Below are 20,910 nucleotides of genomic sequence, written 5' to 3' on the forward strand. Positions count from 1 at the left end.
GGTGGAGACAACCAACCCGCATTTTTCCCTCAGGAAGATAAGGAAATCTGCAATCTGAGTCACAGAGGTACTGAGGAGGAAACTTTATGAGTCCTGCACCAGCGTCGAAAAAACATCCCACTTCGACTGGTAGACTCTAGATGTGGAAGGTCTACGTGCATTGGCAATAGCCCTTGCAGACTTTGCCGAAAAGCCCTTAGCTCTGACGAGACTCTTTGATAGTCTGAATCCAGTCAGACTGAGAGCGGGGAGGTTTTTGTGAAACCTGTCGAAGTGGGGCTGTTTGAGCAGATCGACTCTTAGAGGTAGGGATCTTGGGACATCCACCAGCCATTCCAGTACCTCTGTGAACCAGTCGTGGGCGGGGCCAGAACGGAGCTATCAACGTCATCCTTGTTTCCCTCTGACGCTGCGAATTTCCTTAACGTTTCCCCTATAATCTTGAAAGGCGGGAACGCGTAAAGATCCAGATTCCTCCAATCCATCAGGAATGCATCTATTGCCACTGCTCTTGGGTCTGCAATAGGGGAGCAGTATAGATCTATCCGCGCATTCCTGGAGGTCGCAAATAGATCGAGATGGGGCCTGCCCCACGTCCTCACACAGCTCCTGGCATACGTCCGCGTGCAGAGTCCACTCTGAGGGAAGGACGGTTGATTCCTTCTGCTTAGCAGATCCGCTCTGACATTTCTTTCTCCCTGTACGAACCTGGTGAGAAGCCTTATGTTCCTTTCCTCTGACCACAGAGGAGCGATCTCGCTGTCTCGTACAGGGAGAAAGAGTGAGTCCCCCCTGTTTCCGAATGTAAGCCAGGGCTGTAGTGTTGTCGGAGTTGATCTGAACATATTTCCCTTTTACGAGGGGTTCGAAGGTCTTGAGAGCTAACCAAATCGCTGTTAGCTCCTTCTTGTTGATGTGCCAGGACACCTGATCCCCCATATCCAGGTGCCTGACACTTCTCTCGCCCGAGAGTAGCTCCCCAACCTTTGTCCGAAAGCGTCTGCATACAACACTAGGTTGGGGTTCCGAACCTGCAAGGAAAGGGCCTTCCTTGAACAATAGAGGGTCTAGCCACCAACGTAGATCCTCCTTTACTCTTTGCGAAATCTTGAACGCAAAGTTCAGACCTTGAGACTTCCCGATCCCAGTTCCTCGTCAGGAAGAACTGTAGGGGTCTGAGGTGCAACCTTCCTAGAGAAACGAATTGCTCCAGCGAGGAGAGTGTCCACAACAGACTCATCCACTCCCTCGCTGTGCATACATCTTTCTCTAGAAAGATTGCTACCTTCTCCAAACCTCGGGTTATCCTCTCTGGGGACGGATACGCCCGACCTGAGAAGGCCATCAGAATCCCCAGATAGATACGCTCTTGACTGGGGATTATTAGCTGTGACTTCTCGAAATTCACTAGCAAACCCAGAGAAGCTGCTAGATCCAACGTCACTCGTAAGTCCTCCAGACATTTCTCCTTGGATTTGGCCCTGATAAGCCAATCGTCCAAGTAGAGGGAAATCCTCACTCCCTCGAGATGAAGCCACTGGGCAACGTTCTTCATCAGTCCTGTGAATACTTGGGGGGCCGTGGAAAGGCCGAAGCATAGGGCCCTGAACTGAAAAACGTTCCCTCCCCACATGAATCTGAGATATGCAGAAGAAGGATGGATCGGCACATGGAAGTAAGCGTCCTGAGGTCCAGCGACACCATCCAGTCCCCGGACGAAGAGCTGCTAAGGACTGATGACGTCGTCTCCATAGCGAACTTCCTCTCTTCACAAAGACATTCAGGGCGCTTACGTCCAGAACCGGTCTCCATCCTCCCTTAGTTCTTGGGAAACTAGGAACAGACGGTTGTAGAACCCCGCTGAAAGGGGGTCCTGAACCATCTCTATTGCCTCTTTCTCTAACATCAGCTCTACCGCTAGAGCGAGGGCTTGATTCATTAGTGGGTCTTTGTATTTGGCCACCAGTGCCCTTGGAGTGGTGGTCAAGGGTGGTCTCGAAATAAAGGGAATGAGGTATCCCCTCTTGATGATCGCGAGGGACCAGTTGTCCGCCCCCTTTCGTGCCCAGACATCTGCAAGTTCAGAAGTCTGGGCACCCACAGTTGTCTGGAGGACCCCCGAAGAACTATTTCTTGGCCCTAATAGACCGGGAGAAGGTCCTTCCTCTTCTAGGTGGTCTCGAACCTCTGGAGGAAGAAGAGCGAGACGAAGGTCCTCCTCGAAAGGGTTCTTGCCTACTTTGAGCCTCTTTCTTCGTTCTCTTCTGCTGAAACGAAGGTTTTCGGAATTCTAGCCGAGCGAGCTAGCATATCCTGCGTCGCTTTTGCTGATAACGAGCTGGAGATATCGTTAATAGTCTTCTTGGGGAAGAGTTGCGGGGAAAGCTGTGAATACAGCAAGGAAGCTCTCTGTGCGTGAGAAACCGCCTTGGTAAGAAAGAGCAGAAAACGGCCCTCTTCTTTACCACTCCTGCACCAAAAAGTGAAGCAATTTCCCCCCCCGGAACCGTCTCTCACTGCCTTGTCCATGCAAGACAGAACTGCGTGGAGGTCTTCAGGCGAAAGAGTGTCTTGCTCTTGAGTCCTCTTAGCCAACACTCCCAGGGTCCAGTCAGAAAGTTAAAAAACTTCTAAGACTCGGAACATTCCCTTCAGAAGGTGATCCAACTCGCTCATCCCCCACCCACGTCGTCTTCGCAGAATTCAGCGCCGAGCGACGTGCGGAATCGACCAACGAAGAGAAGTCCGAGTCTGCAGAAGAGGGAAGCGTTAGACCCAAGGGCTCTCCTGACTCGTACCAGAACCCCATCTTACCCGTCAGCTTGGACGGGGAAAAGAAAAAACTGTTTCTTGCCCTTCTCTTCTTTTGAAAGCAACCAGTCGTCAAAGTTCTTCATAGCCTTCTTCATAGACACTGTAGGCTTCATCTTAACGACTGAAGACTTCTTAGCCGTATTGGTCGTTGAAAATAAGGAAGGAGGAGACGGAGGAGCAACGGCCGAAAGAGACTCCCCAAAATCTTGCAAGCGAGGTCTGTAAGTCTCTTATACGAAGAAACCGAAGCATCCTTGGGCAAATCTTCCTCCGAATCAGCAACAAATTCTACCGAAGAATGACGTCTAGAAGCTCTACTGCCCGGAGGAGAGCTAATCCTTGGAGAGCGCCTGTCGGAGAGCGCCTACTAGGCGAGCGCCTACTGAAAAGAAAAAAACCACCGGCCGGAGAGCGCTTACACGGGGGAGCGCCTACAGTAGAGGCGCCCTTACCAGGAGAGCGCCTACTTGAGAGCGCCTCCCAGGAGAGAGCCTACTAGGAGAAGCGCCTAGTTGGAGAGCGCCTACTAGGAGAGCGCCTACTTTGAGAGCGCCTCCCAGGAGAGAGCCTACTTGGTGAGCGCCTGCTAGGAGAGCGCCTACTTGGGGAGCGCCTACTAGGAGAGCGCCTACAAGTGGAGGCCCGACTGTCGGAAACAGATTCTAACTCCACAGAAGAGCGTCTGGATAAGGGAGAGCGCCTATCAGGCTCTCTGCGCCTGCTAGGCTCTTGGCGCCTGCCATCCTCACTACGCCTGCCAGGCTCTTGACGCCTGCCACGGGGAGAGACTCCACAGATGAATCCCTGTCAGAAGCGCGGCGCTTACAAGGCTCTGAGCGCCTATCCAATCGGAGTGATCTAACGGAGGAGAAAAACTTCCGTTGCCGCCTACCAGGCTCTTGGCGCCTACTAGGCTCTTGGCGCCTACTAGGCTCTTGATGCCTACTAGGCTCCGAGCGTCCGTCAAAAGGAGAGTGGCCACCAGGCGAAGAACTCTTCCTTCGCTCCTGACGAAAACGAGGCTCTTGACGTCTGTCAAGCTCTTGGCGCCTAACTGAAGAGGAGCGGAAATCCTGAGGAGAGAGCCTGTCTGGCTCCTTACGCCTTACATGCTCACAACTCTTGCTGGGAAGAGAGGAGAGCCTACTCGGAGAAAGATCCCGAGCTCCAGCCTGCACTTCTGACCTCTACTAACAGGCTCAAAAGCTCTTCTAGCCAAAGGAGATTTAGCCGAAGGAACGTTTTTAGACTTTCTTCACCGGAAGTGAGGCGTCCTTCCGACGATGAGAAGTCCCGGCAATAGACTCCGCTAAAGCCGCCAATCTGCGCCTGCAGAACCCGCCAGGATAACGCGCAGGAGATCTCTTAAACTCCTCTACAGGGGACGAAGTCCGAGAGCGAACAGGAGAAGCGTAACCGGACGAAATCTTGGTTCTCTTGCGTTCCACTTCTGGCTCTTCCGCGAAGGATTCGGGGCTGGAAGGAAGGGCGCAAGGATCCTTCCAGGGCCTCTTGAGAGGGCGAGACGACTCCGATGCGCTCCATCTACGCTGAGGAGAAGGCGACGAAGATGACGGAGAAGCACTGGCGCAATAACTACCTTCCTTGGTTCGATCCAAGGCAGCCTGGAACGAGCAACAGGAACTGCCGAGGGGAAACGCCTGACCGTGGGGTTCTCCCTAACCTTCCTGCGGCTTTCGACTTTCCTCCTCCACTGGGTCTGGGAGTCTGGAAGAGGTCTAGGCCTGGAAGCGTTAGTGAGCCGGTCAGACGCACCCTCCACTGCACTAGGGCACTGCACTGATCACTTGCACTATCATCAACTCTTACCTTGTCGAGAGCGAGCGAGGCTCTCCTTACTCTTGATCGAGGCTCTCCCAGAAGCAACTTCCGAAAACGAATCTTCGGGTTCAAAGCTGGGCGGCAGGGGCTGAAACTGGAGAAGGTAACTACTTCTACTACAGGATTCTCAGCGTCAACTTCACTCACCCTCGATCTACTAGAACTCTTTGAAGAAGCCTTGCGCACCCTATCCTTCTCTAACTTTCTCACATAAGAAGAGAGAGCCTCCAACCCATCCTCATCCAAATTCTCACACTCTTTGGCAAGGGTTAATAAAAGAGCATTCCTTCCGTCTACACGGACTCACATACCGAGTGAGGATCTAATGCAGCTTTAGGAAGCCTAACTTTACATTCCTTCTCTGACAAACCCTAAATAAACTAGGTTTCTTAACTTCAAAATCATCCATGATTATAGATATGTAAGAGAAATCCAAAAGAAAAATCCAAAACACAGTCCAAAAAGCGTATGCCAAGCCAACAACCAAAGGGTACTTCACCAAATCCAAATCGTCGGCAACGAGAACGAATTTTAACTATCGTAAGGACTGAACAACAGGTGTTGTCCAGCCGGCGACAGAAAATAATCTGACAAGAAAGGGGGACTGGTTCTTACACCCGCCTCCCAGTGGCGGGTAAGGTAGATCACCTGACCTACCGGTAGCGTGTGCCGCGAGTTTTGAATTTTCTGTCGTGACGTCAGAGACCTAAGCTAAGTATATATCTGGCAGGGAAGTTCATGTACAAAAATGCATGCTTCTTAGAAGGTGAAATACATATAACTAGCTCTTCATGGTTTGTAGGAATTTTGTATAAAAAATTTCAAGGGCTGCATTTACATACAACATACAATTGATTGATATTTTTACAATGTTGATGACAGTAGAAGTTATTTTACACATTGTAAGAGGCAGTCTCTAGTTATTGGCGACCATGCTTTGTGCTATTATCACCCATTTTCTGTTACCGTCATGCCGTTGGGAAAAGAACCCCTGCCCATAACCAGAAACTGCCTGTATCAGTTAAACCATCAAGTAAAGTGAGTGTCTCTTTATCAGCTTTGGCACTGCAGGCTTTGTGGTACATAGGGTAGTTGATTCATTGTAGTAATTACTTGTTTCAAATAATCATCTGTTGTAATGAAAGTTAAATTTGTTACTTGTTTCTTTATTTTCTCAGCTTGAAAACCTCATTGTTAGGAATGAATCTTACATACTCTTAAAGATAGCTTATGTCTTTGCATCTATAGTTGAGTTAGCATTCAAACAAAAAAAAGATTGAATGGCTGTCCTGGAAGACTGTCTAGGGCACCTGTTCTCCACCAGGTGTGTTGTGAATGTTTTAGCTTTTGTCAGAAACTCCTTGCACTCATTGGTATTTCATGTCTTTGGCTGTTTACTGCTTTTTTGGTACTGTACATTTCCTTTTCCTAGGATGGCTTCCACCGGAATCAAAGCTAAGAATGTCAGGTTCTGCAGAAATGATTACTGTGTTAGCAGGATGTTGGTTTTTTGAGGTAGGTAGACATACTTGTTTGTGCTGGCTGCAAGGGTATAAAGTGTGATCTTGTCTCGAGATTAGAGTTTAGTTAGGTAAAGGTCAGAAACTTTGTCATATCCTGAAGACAGGAAAAGGATTGTGGGAAATGATGGGGGTGCAAAAGATGGAGAAAGATTGAAGGAAGGGAAGAGGGTGCAAACGATAGAAAAAAAACATTATAGAAAGAGGTGAGGATGTAAAATTAGTAAAGGTAAAGGAAACACCATGAAAAGGACGGGGATAGTATACAAATAAAATGAGAGTATGGACTCTATATAACCCATCAAGTGTCAGGAGGGAGGGAGGGAAGTAACAAACGGAGAGATAGGAAGTTCAAGTGATGAGGGAGTGAAAGAAGTGCACAAGAGTATAGCACTCTGGGAATTACCCAAGATCAGAGAGTAGTTCATATCGAATGAGAGGGACTTAAATGACTTTTTGTATAAGTAACTTAACAAGTAATTAATTGCTAATGTTTCTAACTTGTGCGGCAACTTTTTAACATTTGCGGTAGTGCTTCTGTTTTTGTCCAGGTGTCAGTCCCCTCCTGCTATCAGGGAACATGGGAAACAACCTGGCAGGTAAGCTCAATTTGTTTCTGCTGGCTTCGATGTAAACATCTGCATCATTTGCAGCAGCTCTTTAATTAACCAGTGGTTATTTCATATTTGGTGAAGTACAATTAGTATACTTGGTTTTTTGTTGTCCAGCAGGATATATTAAATAGTTTGTTATCATAGTTTTGAGTAATTTTCTGGTTTTTTCGGAATTACGACAGATTCTAGCAGTTCGAGTGTTCGCTGTTGCAGCGAGGGCTGTAAGACTAGGCTCATAAAAGCTTTCTATGATCCTCATAGTAAATGTAGGGGGTAATGAATGGACCTGTAATGAATGTCCTTCATGGGATAATAAGCAGTGGAAGATTCTCAAATATCACTTAGACAAATTAGAGGAAATAGGAAGAGGAAAGCAGGTTCTAGAGCCAATGAAGAGTCTCAGAGTGTAGTAACTACGATAAATCTAGTTTAGAAGTTAGTCCTATTGCTCTTCCCACTACTCTGTTCCTACTGTTTCTCCCATTCCTTGCCCGCCTACTGAACAACCTCCTACTCCCGTGCCTGGCTCCCTTGCTTCCGATGCCAATACCATCGCCAGTCTCGAATCCAGGTTTGAAAAGAAGATTAACCTAGTCGTAAGTATGGTTGCAGAATTAGGAGTTTCCATGAAAGTGATCAGAGAGTAGAAGTGTTTTCTGATAAAGTGATCAGTGATAGTGCTGTGGCCAGTGGAGTATATTCATCAGTTATCTTCAAGCCCTTCTAATGACTACAACATGGACAGGAGGTACCACAAACAATACTTGGACTCTTCCAGGCAGCTTTAGCGCCCTTCCAAGAATCATGGTCGCCGTCTCGAACCACTGCCTATTAAGCGATATAAGCAGTCCAATTGTAGTCCACAGCCTTCTTGTAGTTATGCTGTGGACTTCTATCTCTGCTTCTGTCCATCAACATCCACATGGGATAGTCCAGATGCCTTCTCACCTAAGTACCCAATGGCTGAGTACCCTCACCCGTCTCCCAACCGCCCATCGTCAGTTCATAAGTGCTCGATGTCTGCTTCCAAACGTCTGGTGCTACATCCCGAGTGCCCAGCACCCACTTCCGACCCTTCCCAGGCACCCATCGCCTCATTCATTTGATCAGAGACTGCGATCTCCTTTGCCTTCTGATCATGACGATCCTACTCTGGCTCCTGTTAAGCAGCAGATAGCCCAAATTATGGAGTTACTAAAGAAAGCTCCCTCCTGAGTTACTAAAGAGAGCTCCCTCCACTCACAAGCCTCCTCAGGGTGATATTTTGTCCCTGGTCTCCTCAGAAAAAGAAATGGCTGAACAAGAATTTGCACCTCCTTCGACTTATGCTGCCTTATTGTGGTACCTTTTAGTGATTTTTCCCTCATTTTTTACTGCAGCTGCCCCATCTTTGCATACTTTGACATTTTTAACAAGAAATCAAATGGATGACAGGACAAGACTTCCCAAGATGGTCCTTTCATCCTCCTCTAAGAAATGCTTCAGAGATTGGAGACTGGCTTTCAACCAAAAGGAAGCTGGACAAAGCATCTTTTGCTTTTCCGCCCTCTTGTTTAATTCACAGGAGGTACTTATCTTACATGACTGGTGGAGCTTCTTCTTTGGGAGTTGTTGCCTCCCCCCAAGGGGACTTCTTTGGTCTAATTGACATGTTGCGCCGTCCTGCATTGTCATCGGTAAAGATCATGTTTTCTTCTGCAGAACTAGTTCATCTAGTAGTCAAAGACAGTTTTAAAGTCTTCAAAGTACTTAGCTCCCTGGACTGGATGGTAAGCGCACTGGCCAAGAAAATAGGCGACTACATACCAGGATCTACTGGGAGATATCACCTCAGTCTGGCTCTGGGTTCTGTCCTGTGTCGACAAAGCCATTAGAGATGGTTCTCTAGAGCTTTGTGCTCTAGTTACCTTTGGAATATTGAAGGAAAGAGAGCTGTGGTGCTATATTTCCAAGGGAGTTACAAAGACTCAGAAGTCTGCCCTGTTGTTCTCGCCCCTAGACCAGAATCATCTCTTCCCTCTAAACAGTAAGGGGAATTGTATCAGATTTGCAAAAGAAATGTATGCAAGATTTGTTAGCTCAGTCGTCTAGGCGTTCCAAGGAATCAACTGCTTTTCAAACTAGGACTACCTCACCCCTGCAGCAACAGTCCTTTCATGAGATCTCATGATATTGGAGTGGTGTCGACCTCTTTGGCTTTCAGACATTATGTCCTTGACTTTCATTATGCCCAGGTTCTGATATTCTGGGGAACATGAAGGTACATGTATTGTATAGCAGTGTACCTTTATCTTTTCAAGTATACTATTAAATTTTTGTTGACTGTCATTTTTGGGGCTTTCAGACCCAGGCACAAAGGTCCTTTCACACAACTTGTCTCATTCTCAGTGAATTGAAGCAGTTTTTTCTACTGCTTTTCACTGCACGTACACATACAAGAGCCTTGCTCCCTTAATGGAATACAACTTCTGGCAGCAGTTAGATCCTGAAAGGATTCCAGATCAGGTAGGAATGCTTTGGATTTAATTTAAAAAATTTTAGCTTGCTTGGCTGAGCGGATTTTGTCTAGCTGCACTACCCACGATCTTCTTAATGTGGGAATCGGCTATCTTTAACAGTAGTTAAGATTCATCCCAAGGATTTTCAAAATAAAATTTACTATTTGGATACTTTCATACTGTTAAAGTCGACCCTGCCCAATCTCCCCACAACTTAGTGGAGAGTATTCTAACGAGCTAAAACGTTTGAAACATACCTGGTGGAGAAATGTGTACAAGATAAATCTTCAAGGTCAACCATTCAATCTTTCATTTGAATGCTGACTCATCTATTGGTGCAAAGATATAAGCTATCTTTAACAGTAAGTATCCAAACAAGAAATTTTATTATGAAAATGTAATTTCTTCTCTCTTCCATCTGACCAGGTTGAAACTACCTGACGCCAGTGAGAGGTAAGCAACCTAATATTGTTGGCAAGGCAGAGTGCTTGGAAACATCAACAACAGAACAGTCGGATAACCTTCACATGTGACTACTTTTTGTTATTCTAAACATTATATAAGGTCATGAAATTCTTGCTTTAAGGTTGCAGTAATCTTTGGAGTTTTTATATGATTTTATGTTATATGTACATATATTCATTGTGCCAAAAATGAATGCAGGATTTGATGTACTGAAAGCACTCGTCAAATACCAGTTAAGATATTAAAATGAATTATGTGATGCTGTTCAAGTTCTGAGAGTCCGTAATTATTGTTGAATACTGCATTTATTGTTACCAGACGTTTATGTTTTAATTTGGTAAACTGAAACTTTATTTTATATGCCTGGTAAAGTAATTACTTTTAATGTGAAGAAGATCGTTTGTTATAAGAATATTGAAAATGAAACAAGATTTTTGCATATATGTGAGAGTTGAACAGTCTGTGATTACAGAGAATGTAGTTGGATTGCAAAAGAGCTGCATTTCAGTTCAAAAATAATAATATGTGAAATTCAAGCTTAACTTGGTCCCCTTTTGAAGTGTATGTGGGAGTACACTGAAATACTTGGAAGCAGACAGTCAATCAGGAAACTTGAAATATTTTGGTATAACCTTTTGTCTTTGTATTTAACCCATCCCTATGAGTTAAACCAGACCCAGAACCTGCGAGTTTGATTATCAAGGTTAAAATGGAAGCTAAGGATCCATTATCATTTTCTTCTGTCAAGCCTGAAAATGAAAATTGTATGGATAACCCAAGTTCAGTTACAGATCATAATGATGGCTCATTGCTGTTAGGCCCATCAGTTAAGGTCGAGGTCAAGGCTGACCCAGAAGATTATGAGTTTGGTGAAATGGCAGACAGTGAGAAGGAGTCAGTGATTAGTGACGAAGAAGAAAGCAAGAAAATAATTGTGGAAGTTTGTAGACCTAAAGAAGAGAAACGGTTCACTTGTACAGAATGTGGAAGTGGCTTTGCAAAAGCACATAACCTCAAAGTACACATGAGAACTCATACTGGAGAGAAACCTTACACCTGTGCTGAATGTCAGAGGAGCTTACCAACTAGATAGTCTCCAAAGCTCACATGAGGATTCATACAGGAGAGAAGCCATTCACCTGTACTGAATGCGGAAGAAAGTTTTCACAGCCACGTAGTCTTAGAAGGCACATCAAAATTCATACAGGGGAGAAACCCTTTATTTGCCCCAAGTGTGATGGTAGGTTTTCAGAGTCAGATAAACTCAAAAGACACTTAGGAACTCATACTGAAGGTGAGAAACTAGTTTTTTGCCTTGAGTGTGGGAGAAGTTTTCCCAGCCCAGCTTCTCTTAAAAGTCACATGAGAATTCACGCAAAAGAAAAGTCATGCATTAAATGTAATTGCAATTTTGATTCTTCCAAGAGCCTCAAAGAGCACATGAAAACTCACGAAAGAGAGAGACTGTTCCTTTGCAACGAATGCGGGAAAAGTTTTTACGAACCAAGTGTTCTGAGAATGCACATGCGTTCTCATACTGGGGAGAGACCATATGCTTGCAAACTGTGTGGCAGTTCTTTTGCTCAGTCAAGTGTTCTTAAAAGGCACATGAGAATTCACACTGGAGAAAGGCCCTATGTTTGCACAGAATGTCCTAGTCAGTTTTCTCATTCAAGTCATCTCAAAACACACATGAGGACTCATACAGGAGAAAAGCCGTTTGCTTGCACTGTATGTCAGAGGTGCTTTACACACTCAGGTCAGCTCAAAGCACATATGAGAACTCATACAGGAGAGAAACCATACACTTGTAATGAATGTCAGCGTAGTTTTTCTCTCCTAGATAGTTTGAAAACACACATGAGGACACATACAGGAGAGAAGCCATTTGCTTGCACAGAATGTCCAAGTACTTTTGCCCAATTAGGTGGTCTGAGAGTGCATATGAAAATTCATACTGGAGAAAAGCCATTTTCTTGCAATGAATGTCAAAGTAGTTTTTTACAGTCAAGTCATCTGAGAAGGCATATGAGAATTCATACGGGAGAGAAGCCTTACTCTTGCAGTGAATGTCATATGAGTTTTTCTCAGTCACATGGTCTTAAAGCTCACTTGAGAATGCATACATAAGGGACTGCAGAATATTTATTGTTTTGATCCAAGTTGTGAATAAGTTTCACCCATAGATTTTTTGCAAAAAAAACTACGGTAATTTTTCAAAATGGTTCCAAACAGTTATATGTACTTTTTACAGTAAGCATTAGAAATAAGGTTACTGAAATTAACTTTGTCATTAGAAAACACTTCCGATTACCAGTCAGACTTCTGTAGATTGTGTCAGATAAAGGGAAATTAATGTTACAAATGATTCATCATAAATAAAGTTTAGAAACTTATAATACTGTAGTTTAAATGCCTTGGAAAAGACTGTAATTGTGTCAGGAATTGCATTATTATTCAGTCATACTTAAATATAAGTACTACTGTTGGTAGTAGACAATTTAGAAACTTAACCAGTCAGTACTTTTTTTTTTCTATTTAGGGTCCCAGCTATAGCCCTTATTTACATTTCCATGAAAAGGTATTTCAATTGTTAGTTGGTCTCATATATTCTTATGGTATGATGTAAGGTCTTGGTGTCATATGTTCTTATGTTAAGATGTAAGGTCGTATACTACATACAGATTGTTTGAATCCAAGAGACAGCAAGAGAGTATTGGCCGACAGCCTACAAAGAGTTCTGTGTTGAAGGCGAGATCCCCATATAGTGCTTAGTACTAAATTCAGGCTACAAAGTCTTAAGTTTATACCACTTATTTGAGTTTTAATGACAATTAGAACCCTTTTTTATCTGAAGAATTTTATCATTCTTCCTACACAAATACAAACCTTCACACTTCACATAGGATTTAGCTCGCAAATGCAACCTGAAACAGCCATTCAACTTTCAAACAAGGTCATAGGTAGGGAAGCCCTGTCCACCTTTTTGGTCTGCTCCCCACTTTGTGCTTCTGGCTGCAGTCAGTAAAGATGTCTCAGTAACTCTCTGTCCAACTTGCCATTTAATTTCTTTCCATGCTTTTTTTTTTTTTTCCTGATATATTTGTTGAAATGGAGTTGTTTTTTATTATGTTGCAACCCGGTTACCTCACAGAGAAAACCTAAGATTTTAGCCCCTGTCCAGGGAAGGACAGGCCTTGTAATAGGCTTCTATCCTCAATTGAAGTAGATCCACTTATCCTTTGTGCCTCATGCAGGAAGCATGAATGCAAACAAAGTATTTTATGTTCCGAGTACTATGTCTGGCCATCTGAACAGTGGGCGAAGTTTGCCTGGAAGAAGATGAGAGAGAAGATGGTCTCCTGGGTGTCAGCAGAGTGCAATACCCTACCAATGTGTAGAACTAAAGGTTTGAGTGAGGAAAAATACAAATTACTCTATAAATGTGCTACATTGCTGGTGAGAAAATTGCTGCTGGATTGTTTTATATGTTGAAGCATTGCTGCATGCCCTTCTCACAAGACTTGTATGGTTAAGGTATTGGCAGTACTCATTGTCACACAGCTGTTTGAGTAGTCATCCACACATAGTGTATGAAGACCAGAACCACCATTGCTTTCTGTAAGTGGACAGCAAGCCATCTAGGGAGAGTAAGGATACTGATTTACCATTTTGTTCATGAAACTTACCTGACAGATATATATATGCTATTCTCCGAAGTCCGACAGAATTCAAAACTCGCGCACACGCAGTGGCGGCCAGGTGGTAGTACCCATTCCCGCCGCTGGGAGGCGGATATCAGGACCATTCCCATTTTCTATTCATATTTTTTTGTCGCCGGTCGGTAACACCTGTTTACAGACCTCCGCCCAGGATTTTTTGGATTTGACTCGTTCTAAGTATCTGGATTGACTTTTGGTTTTGACTCTGGATTGTTGGATTGGCATACGCGATAGTGGACTGTTTTTTTATTTTGGATTGGCTTTTCTGTGAACGTGATGTCGGGATCAAGTTCAGTGAGCTTCAGAGTGTGTGTGAGGAGTGATTGCAAGGTGAGGCTACCGAAATCATCGGTAGACCCCCACACAGTATGTATGGGTGTATGGGGGCATGTTTGTTTGTTGGATGATCGATGCATTGAATGCAAAAGTTTGACTGATGATGGATGGAAGGTGTATGAGTCCTATCGCGTAAGTTGGAGCGCGATAGGATCAGGAGGTCTTCCTCCAAGAGCGGTTTCTACGAAGGTAAGGGAAGTAACATTTCTCCTATTTTAACACCAGTAGAATTTGCTTCACCTAATCCTGTGTTGTTGCCTGAGGGCCCTGGTTCTGTGTCTGGAGAAGGTAATGCCCTTTCTCTGATTCTAGAGTCGTTACGCACTCTAGAGTCCAAAGTGTTGGCCCTAGAAAACGGCTCAAGTAAAGTGTGTGATCGTGCCCCTAGTGTTTGTGGAGGGGGCGTCAGATCGGCCCCATAATGCCTCTAGGCCTAGACCTCTATCGGACTCCCAGGACTCAGGGAGTGGTATGTCGAAAGCCGCAAGAGGGTTACGGGGACTCCCCCACCGATCTGGCGTCCCTTCGGCAGGACCTGTTGTTAGTTCCCAGGCTGCCAAGGAGCATGCTCAGGCTCGCATCCTTAGGACTGTTTTTTTTTTCGTCCTCCGAGGCGCCCTCCCCGTCGCGCAAGGGGTGGAGCGCTCGGAGAGACTCGCGTCCGCCCGTTGAAAAGGACTTTTTCCGAGGGAGGACGCTTTACATCCCCTCTCTCCGTTATCGTTGCGGTCTTCTCCTGCGTCGTATGACGCGTTTCCTCCACAGAAGAGAGGTAGGACGTCGTCCGAGGACGACGCTGAGAGCGCTTCTCTCGCGCCTCGGAGAGGCAGGTTGCTGTACCTGTGAGAAGGAAGGAGGCTCCCTCGCCCCTCGTCTTCTCGCAGGCTCAGCCCTTCACCTCCTCTTCTTGTTTCTTCGCCAACGAAGAATATTCTTGTGTCTCTTCAAGACCAATTGTCGGCTTTAATGGCTCAGAAGACTCGCCCAGCAGCAGTTGAGCCTAAACGTAGGAAGGACGCCGACTGCCTGTCAAGAGGACGAGGCAGTCCCCTTCTCCGTCTCCTCGTTCGTCTCTGTCTCCGCTTGCTTCTCCTTCGGAGCTTCCTCGTTCTCGTTCTACGGGTAGGAAGTCTCGTGGACAGGACGCTTTTCTTCCCTCTCGACGTCCTGATCAGCCCGCGCGTCCGGACGCCTTTGAGGACGCTCGGCAGGACGCTTTTGAGGACGCTCGGCAGGACGCTTTTGAAGACGCTCGTCGGGATGATTTTGCTAGACGCTTTGCCTGTTGAGAAAGGCTTTCTTCGAGAGCGCCCAGAAGGACGCTTTGAAAGCGAAAGCTGGACGCTTTAGCGGAAAGCGTAAGGACGCTCCTCTAGAGCGAGTAAGAGTAGCCTCTCTTGACGCTCAGCGCGGTCAAGACGCTCTTCGTTCTTCGAGCTCTAAGGATCGACAGAAGGTCGGTCGCTTTGAAGAAGCTGATATCAGTAATCCTCGAAAGCCTTTGTTGAAGGCTAGACCCGTTGGGCGCACGCCCTCTCCAGAGGTGCAATCTCCTTTGGTCCTCTTAGGAGGAGGAGAGAGCTTAGTAGTCCGGCGGACTCAGTTGAGGAGGAACAGCCTTCAGTTTCGTCTGTGTCCGATTACAAGGTGCTGGTTCGACTGTTACGCTCTTCTTTTGGAGAGAATTCCAGCCTGCAGCTCCCAAGTCTCCACCCTCTCAGTTTCGTCATCTAAGTCGTGCAAGGTTCCGGAGTTTGTGGAAATGAAAAACTTCTTTGTCCCACTAAGAGAGCGTTCAAGAAGTTTTGCAGGATTGGATGGAACGTCGGAAGGATCAGGGCAAGTCGACTTTCGCCCTTCCTCCTTCAAGGCGGCATCTGGTATGAGACCAAAGGAGAAGTAGGAGTTAAGATTCCCGTCGTCTTCCCAAGGGTACTTTGCTAGTCTGGTCGATGCACAGAAGAGGTCTCTTTTATTGAACCGCTAAGATTTCGTGGACGCCTACGGGAGATTGACCATCACATGAAAGGTCTGTTAGGACGCTTGAGGTCTTTAACTTTCTAGACTGGTGGCTTGGGAGTCATGGATCTTCAATCTAGAGTCCTGACTCGTTGAGTCTGGGGAGCTGTCCAATGTGTTATCCTGCATGGACAAGGCCGTCAGGGATGGTTCGGAAGAGTTAGTGTCTCATTTCGGCACTGCTTTTCTCAAGAAGAGAGCGCTTTTCTGCAACTTTACAGCTAGGTCTGTTTCTACATCGCAGAAAGCGGAGCTTCTCTTTGCGCCTCTTTCGAGCCATCTCTTCCCCAGGCTATGGTAAAGGACCTGGCAGTGAGCCTACAGGAGAAGGCTACCAGGACCTCTTGGCCCAGTCTTCAAGACGTCCCGCAGTCCCTACCACGTCGTCTTTTGGACTGGAAACATAGGAAGGTTAAACCCTTTCGTGGCGCTCCTCCCTCGAGAGCTGCTTCTGAGGGAGAGGGCTTGCAAGAGGAAGAGGTTCCTTCAAACCTAAATCCTCTAGTGAGAATCAAGTCCTTCAGATGCCGGTCGGAGCCAGGCTAAAGTTCTTTGCGGGGGCGTGGAGAGAGAGAGATACAGATGCGTGGTCCCTCAAGATAGTGGAACAGGGGTACAAGATCCCCTTTTTGGACCCTCCTCCTCTATCCACAACTCCCAGAGATCTTTCCCCGTCATACCAAGGGGAGAAACGTCGGATTCTTTTAGATCTTTTAGATCAAATGATCAAGAAAAGAGCGGTGGAACAGGTCTTAGACCTGGGGTCACCAGGATATTACAACAGGCTTTTCCTGGTACCAAACCAAAGCAGTCGTCGGGGTGGCGTCCAGTCTTGGACGTAAGCAGCTGAATCTTTTCATAGAAAAGAAAAAATTCAAGATGGAAACGCCTCAGTCGGTTCTAGGAGCCTTAAGACCGGGAGCGACTGGATGGTGTCCTTGGACCTACAGGACGCATACTTTCACGTGCCTATCCACCCTCTTTCCAAGAAAAGTTTCTGAGGTTTGTGTTAAAGGGCAAAGTTTGGCAATTCGAGCCCTTTGTTTCGGTTTAAGCACGGCTCCGATGGTATTTACATGCTCATGAAGAACGTAGCGAGATGGTTACATTCTGCAGGAATAAGAGTGTCCCCTGTATCTCGACGATTGGCTTATCAGAGCATCGTCAGAAGAAAAGTGTTCTGAAGGACCTTCACTTCACGTTAGCCTTGGCGAGGTCCCTGGGACTTCTGGTCAACCTCGAAAAGTCGCATCTGACCCCAACACAGTCCATCGTGTATCTGGGGATTCAGATGGATTCAGTGGCTTTTCGAGCGTTTCCGTCCCAGGAACGACAGCTTAGAGAGAGTTTCGGCCTTCCTGGGGAAGGAAGCTTGCTCGGCGAGGGAGTGGATGAGTCTGCTGGGGACCATTTCCTCGCTGGAAAAGTTTGTTTCCCTGGGAAGACTACACCTCAGGCTCTCCAGTTTTTTCTTGGCAGAAGAATGGAGAGTCAAAGAGGATGTGGATGCGACCTTTATGATCACCAAATCGGTGAAGAACCATCTAAGATGGTGGTTAGATCCTCGGAAGTTTCGAGAGGGGTTGTCCCTAAAGCTTCTGAGCCCCAACCTAGTGTTGTTTTCCGACGCCTCGGTGTTGGGATGGGGAGCAACACTAGGAGGGGAAGAAGTGTCAGGCACCTGGAGGGGGGAACAGGTGTCCTGGCACATCAATGTGAAGGAACTAGCGGCGGTTTTCCTGGCGCTACAGTTCTTCCAGCAAAAGGTTGCAGAAAAAGTTGTCCAAGTCAACTCGGACAACACCACGGCCCTTGCGTACCTAAAGAATCAGGAGGTACACACTCCCGTCCTCTATTTTACTTAGCGAGGGAGATTCTGCTGTGGGCAGATGCGAGGCGAATCAGGATCCTGACGAGATTTTATCGCAGAGTCCAGAACGTCAGAGCAGACCTTCTCAGCCGACAGATCAATCCTGCCGACGGAATGGACGCTGCACCAGACGTCTGTCGAGAGCTATGGAGACTGTGGGGACGTCCTTTAGTCGACCTATTTGCAACGTCGAGGACGAAGAGGTTGCCTCTTTATTGCTCCCCTGTGTTGGATCCGGGAGCAGTCGCAATAGACGCTCTGCTCTGGGACTGGACGAACCTGGACCTGTATGCCTTCCCGCCATTCAAGATCATGGGTGAAGTAGTAAGGAAGTTCGCGGCATCGGAGGGGACGAGGTTGACCCTGATCGCCCCAATGTGGCCCGCGAAGGAATGGTTCACGGAGGTAATGTCCTTCATCATAGACTTTCCGAGGACGTTGCCCTGGAGGAAAGATCTACTCAGACAGCCCCACTTCGCAAGATATCACCGAAACCTCTCCGCTCTGGGTCTGACTGCGTTCAGACTATCGAAAAGTTGGCCAGAGCGAGAGGTTTTTCTAAAGCAGCTGCGAAAGCGATCGCCAACGCAAGGAGGACTTCCTCGAGAGCTGTTTACCAGTCGAAGTGGGCTTCCTTCAGGGCATGGTGTAGAAAGGAGGGAATTTCCTCTTCCACTACCTCTGTGAGCCAGATAGCCGATTTCCTGCTATTTTTAAGAAATGTGCAGAAGCTGGCAGTCCCGACCATCAAGGGATATAAGAGTATGTTGTCAGCAGTCTTCCGACACAGAGGCCTAGACCTTACTGACAACAGAGATCTTCACGATCTCTTGAGATCATTTGAGACTACCAAGATACCTCAGGCGAGGCCTCCTTCTTGGAACTTAGATTTAGTCCTTAGACTGTTGATATCGAGTCCTTTCGAGCCTCTCCATGAAGCGTCTCTTAGGAACTTGACGAAGAAGGCTCTTTTCCTAACTGCTCTGGCGCTGGCGAAGAGAGTTAGCGAAATTCAAGCCATTGGTAAGCGAGTGGGCTTCAAAGGTGACAATGCGGTCTGCTCTTTGAGTCCCACTTTCTTAGCAAAAAATTAAAACCCGTCTAACCCTTGGCCAAGGACCTTTGAAATTAAGGGTATGACAAGCCTTGTGGGCCAAGAACCTGAGAGAGCCCTGTGCCATGTCAGGGCTCTAAAGTTTTATGTCCACAAGACAAAGGAGGTTACGAGGTCCCTCAGATAATCTGTGGTGTTCGGTTAAACGACCCGATATACCATTATCCAAGAATGCTTTGGCGTTCTTTCTGAGGGACGTAATTAAAGAGGCTCATTCGTCTTACCAGAAGACCGATTTGAGCCTCTTGCGAGTGAAAGCTCACGAGGTCAGAGCTGTCGCAACCTCGCTTGCCTTCCAAAGGAACATGTCGATCAAGGACATCCTTGACGCCTAACCCTTTTGGAGGAGCAATTCAGTATTCAGCCTTCACACTACTTGAGAGATGTGAGAACGATATACGAGGACTGTTGTTCTCTTGGGCCATACGTTTCTGCAGACACAGTCTTGGGGGCTGAAGGTAGCTCTCTCCTATCCCTTAGTTAGGTTTAGGTAGTTTTTTAGTTGTTGTGTTTTTTTTGGTTGTGGTGAGTCTTTGGTGAAGACCTCCCATCTCTTAGCTTAGTGTTCAGGGGGTCTTAGATAGTTGGTCAGGTGGTGGTCAGTTGCTTCGTTGCCCTCATATGTATGGCTCGATGCTCTTGTCACTTTGAGGTCACGTCCCCGTTGACAGTGCATCCAGAGCGCACCAGCACTTGCAGGTCTCCACCTGGCTGGCAACTCTGATTAAGCACAAGCAGGCTTAAGTGACAGTAATCACAGAGTCTACTTTGCTAACAGGTGAGGAACCAAGGTGTACATCATCTACTTAATTTAAGTTTTCCTACAAATCCTATTCTGTCTCTTCCCACCATCCGAAGGTGGGATTCAGCTATAATATATATATGTCAGGTAAGTTTCATGAACAAAAATGTTATTGTTATAATACAATTAAGTTTGTTCATACTTACCTGGCAGATATATATAATTAAGTGCCCACCCACCTCCCTCAGGATACGTGGCACTGATAAAATATGAATAGAAAATGGGAATGGTTCCTGATATCCGCCTCCCAGCGGCGGGAATGGGTACTACCACCTGGCCGCCCACTGCGTGTGCCGCGAGTTTTGAAATTCTGTTGGACTTCGGAGAATACAGCTATATATATATCTGCCAGGTAAGTATGAACAAACTTAATTGTATTATAACAATAACATTTTACTCCCATGGGGTTTTATTTGGCCTTCTCTGATGGGGTCTTGGCTCTGTTGATTTGGATAATCGAGAGATTACTAAATTAGCTCAGTGGTATGATTAAACTACGTACTTAAAAATAATTCTCATTTCCCAGGCCAACAAGCCTGGAAATAATAAAGACTGAAAATAATAAAGGTTTCAGACTTTAGATATGAGAGCCTTACGTACAAAAGACAAGGGTTTTTAAGTGCAGGTTAGCCACATACATTTTGCAATATGTGAATATTTTATCCTCTTAACTGTATGATTCTCATTTCCCAGACTAAGAAGCTTGTTACTAGTAGACTAAAGTTAATAAAAGGTTACAGACTTTAAATATGAGAGCCTTATGTGCAAAAGATGAGGGTTTTTCATTGCAGGCCAGCCACATGCAATTTGCTGTTTGTGAATCCTACTTGATCCTCAAAACTGTATGGTTCTCTTGTTCAGATTTTTATTTGTGCTGGAACAGTTCTTAGAGATATTACATAATAGCTTTATGGTTGGTGAAGAAATTGGTCATTGTGATGAGAGAGAGAGTACAGTAGTATTTTTTTTCATGTTTTAACATTTCTTTTTTCCAATAAAATTGTATGGTTCCAAGATGGCAAAATACCCTTTGTTGGGTAGATATTCTTGAAGTGTGTTAATGTTAAAAATTTCTGAGAGACTGCATTTTTATAAAACATAATTTAATAATATATTAAATTAGCAGTTTATGTTAGTAAAGGATTCGTGGTACATGTGGTATGGTTTCTTAAATGAGATTACTTGTATATATAATAATCATCTGTTGTAATGGAAATCATGCTTTCTGATTAAATTTATTACTTGTTTGTTTCAGTAATAACCAGGAAGCCTAATTTCTCCTCTCTTCCATCTG

At 45.8% G+C, this 20,910-nt stretch overlaps 3 protein-coding genes across 3 annotated transcripts in view; all 3 read left to right on the forward strand.

Moving 5' to 3' along the window:
• Positions 1 to 20,910, forward strand: part of LOC135210814 (gastrula zinc finger protein XlCGF8.2DB-like) — a 120,191-nt gene that overhangs the window by 77,658 nt on the left and 21,623 nt on the right. The window lies entirely within an intron of this gene.
• On the forward strand, positions 10,463 to 10,846 carry LOC135211314 (zinc finger protein 660-like). The gene has a single exon (XM_064244631.1). It carries the CDS (start codon positions 10,463 to 10,465, stop codon positions 10,844 to 10,846), a length of 384 nt encoding a protein of 127 aa, XP_064100701.1.
• Positions 10,857 to 20,910, forward strand: part of LOC135211315 (zinc finger protein 845-like) — a 37,974-nt gene continuing 27,920 nt past the window's right edge. Inside the window, exon 1 of the mRNA XM_064244632.1 lies at positions 10,857 to 11,880. Within this exon, the coding sequence (XP_064100702.1) occupies positions 10,861 to 11,880 (1,020 nt within the window). The 5' untranslated portion in view covers positions 10,857 to 10,860. The remainder of the gene's footprint in view (positions 11,881 to 20,910) is intronic.

The sequence above is a fragment of the Macrobrachium nipponense genome, chromosome 4 (assembly GCF_015104395.2).
Source record: "Macrobrachium nipponense isolate FS-2020 chromosome 4, ASM1510439v2, whole genome shotgun sequence".
NCBI classification, from domain to species: domain Eukaryota; kingdom Metazoa; phylum Arthropoda; class Malacostraca; order Decapoda; family Palaemonidae; genus Macrobrachium; species Macrobrachium nipponense.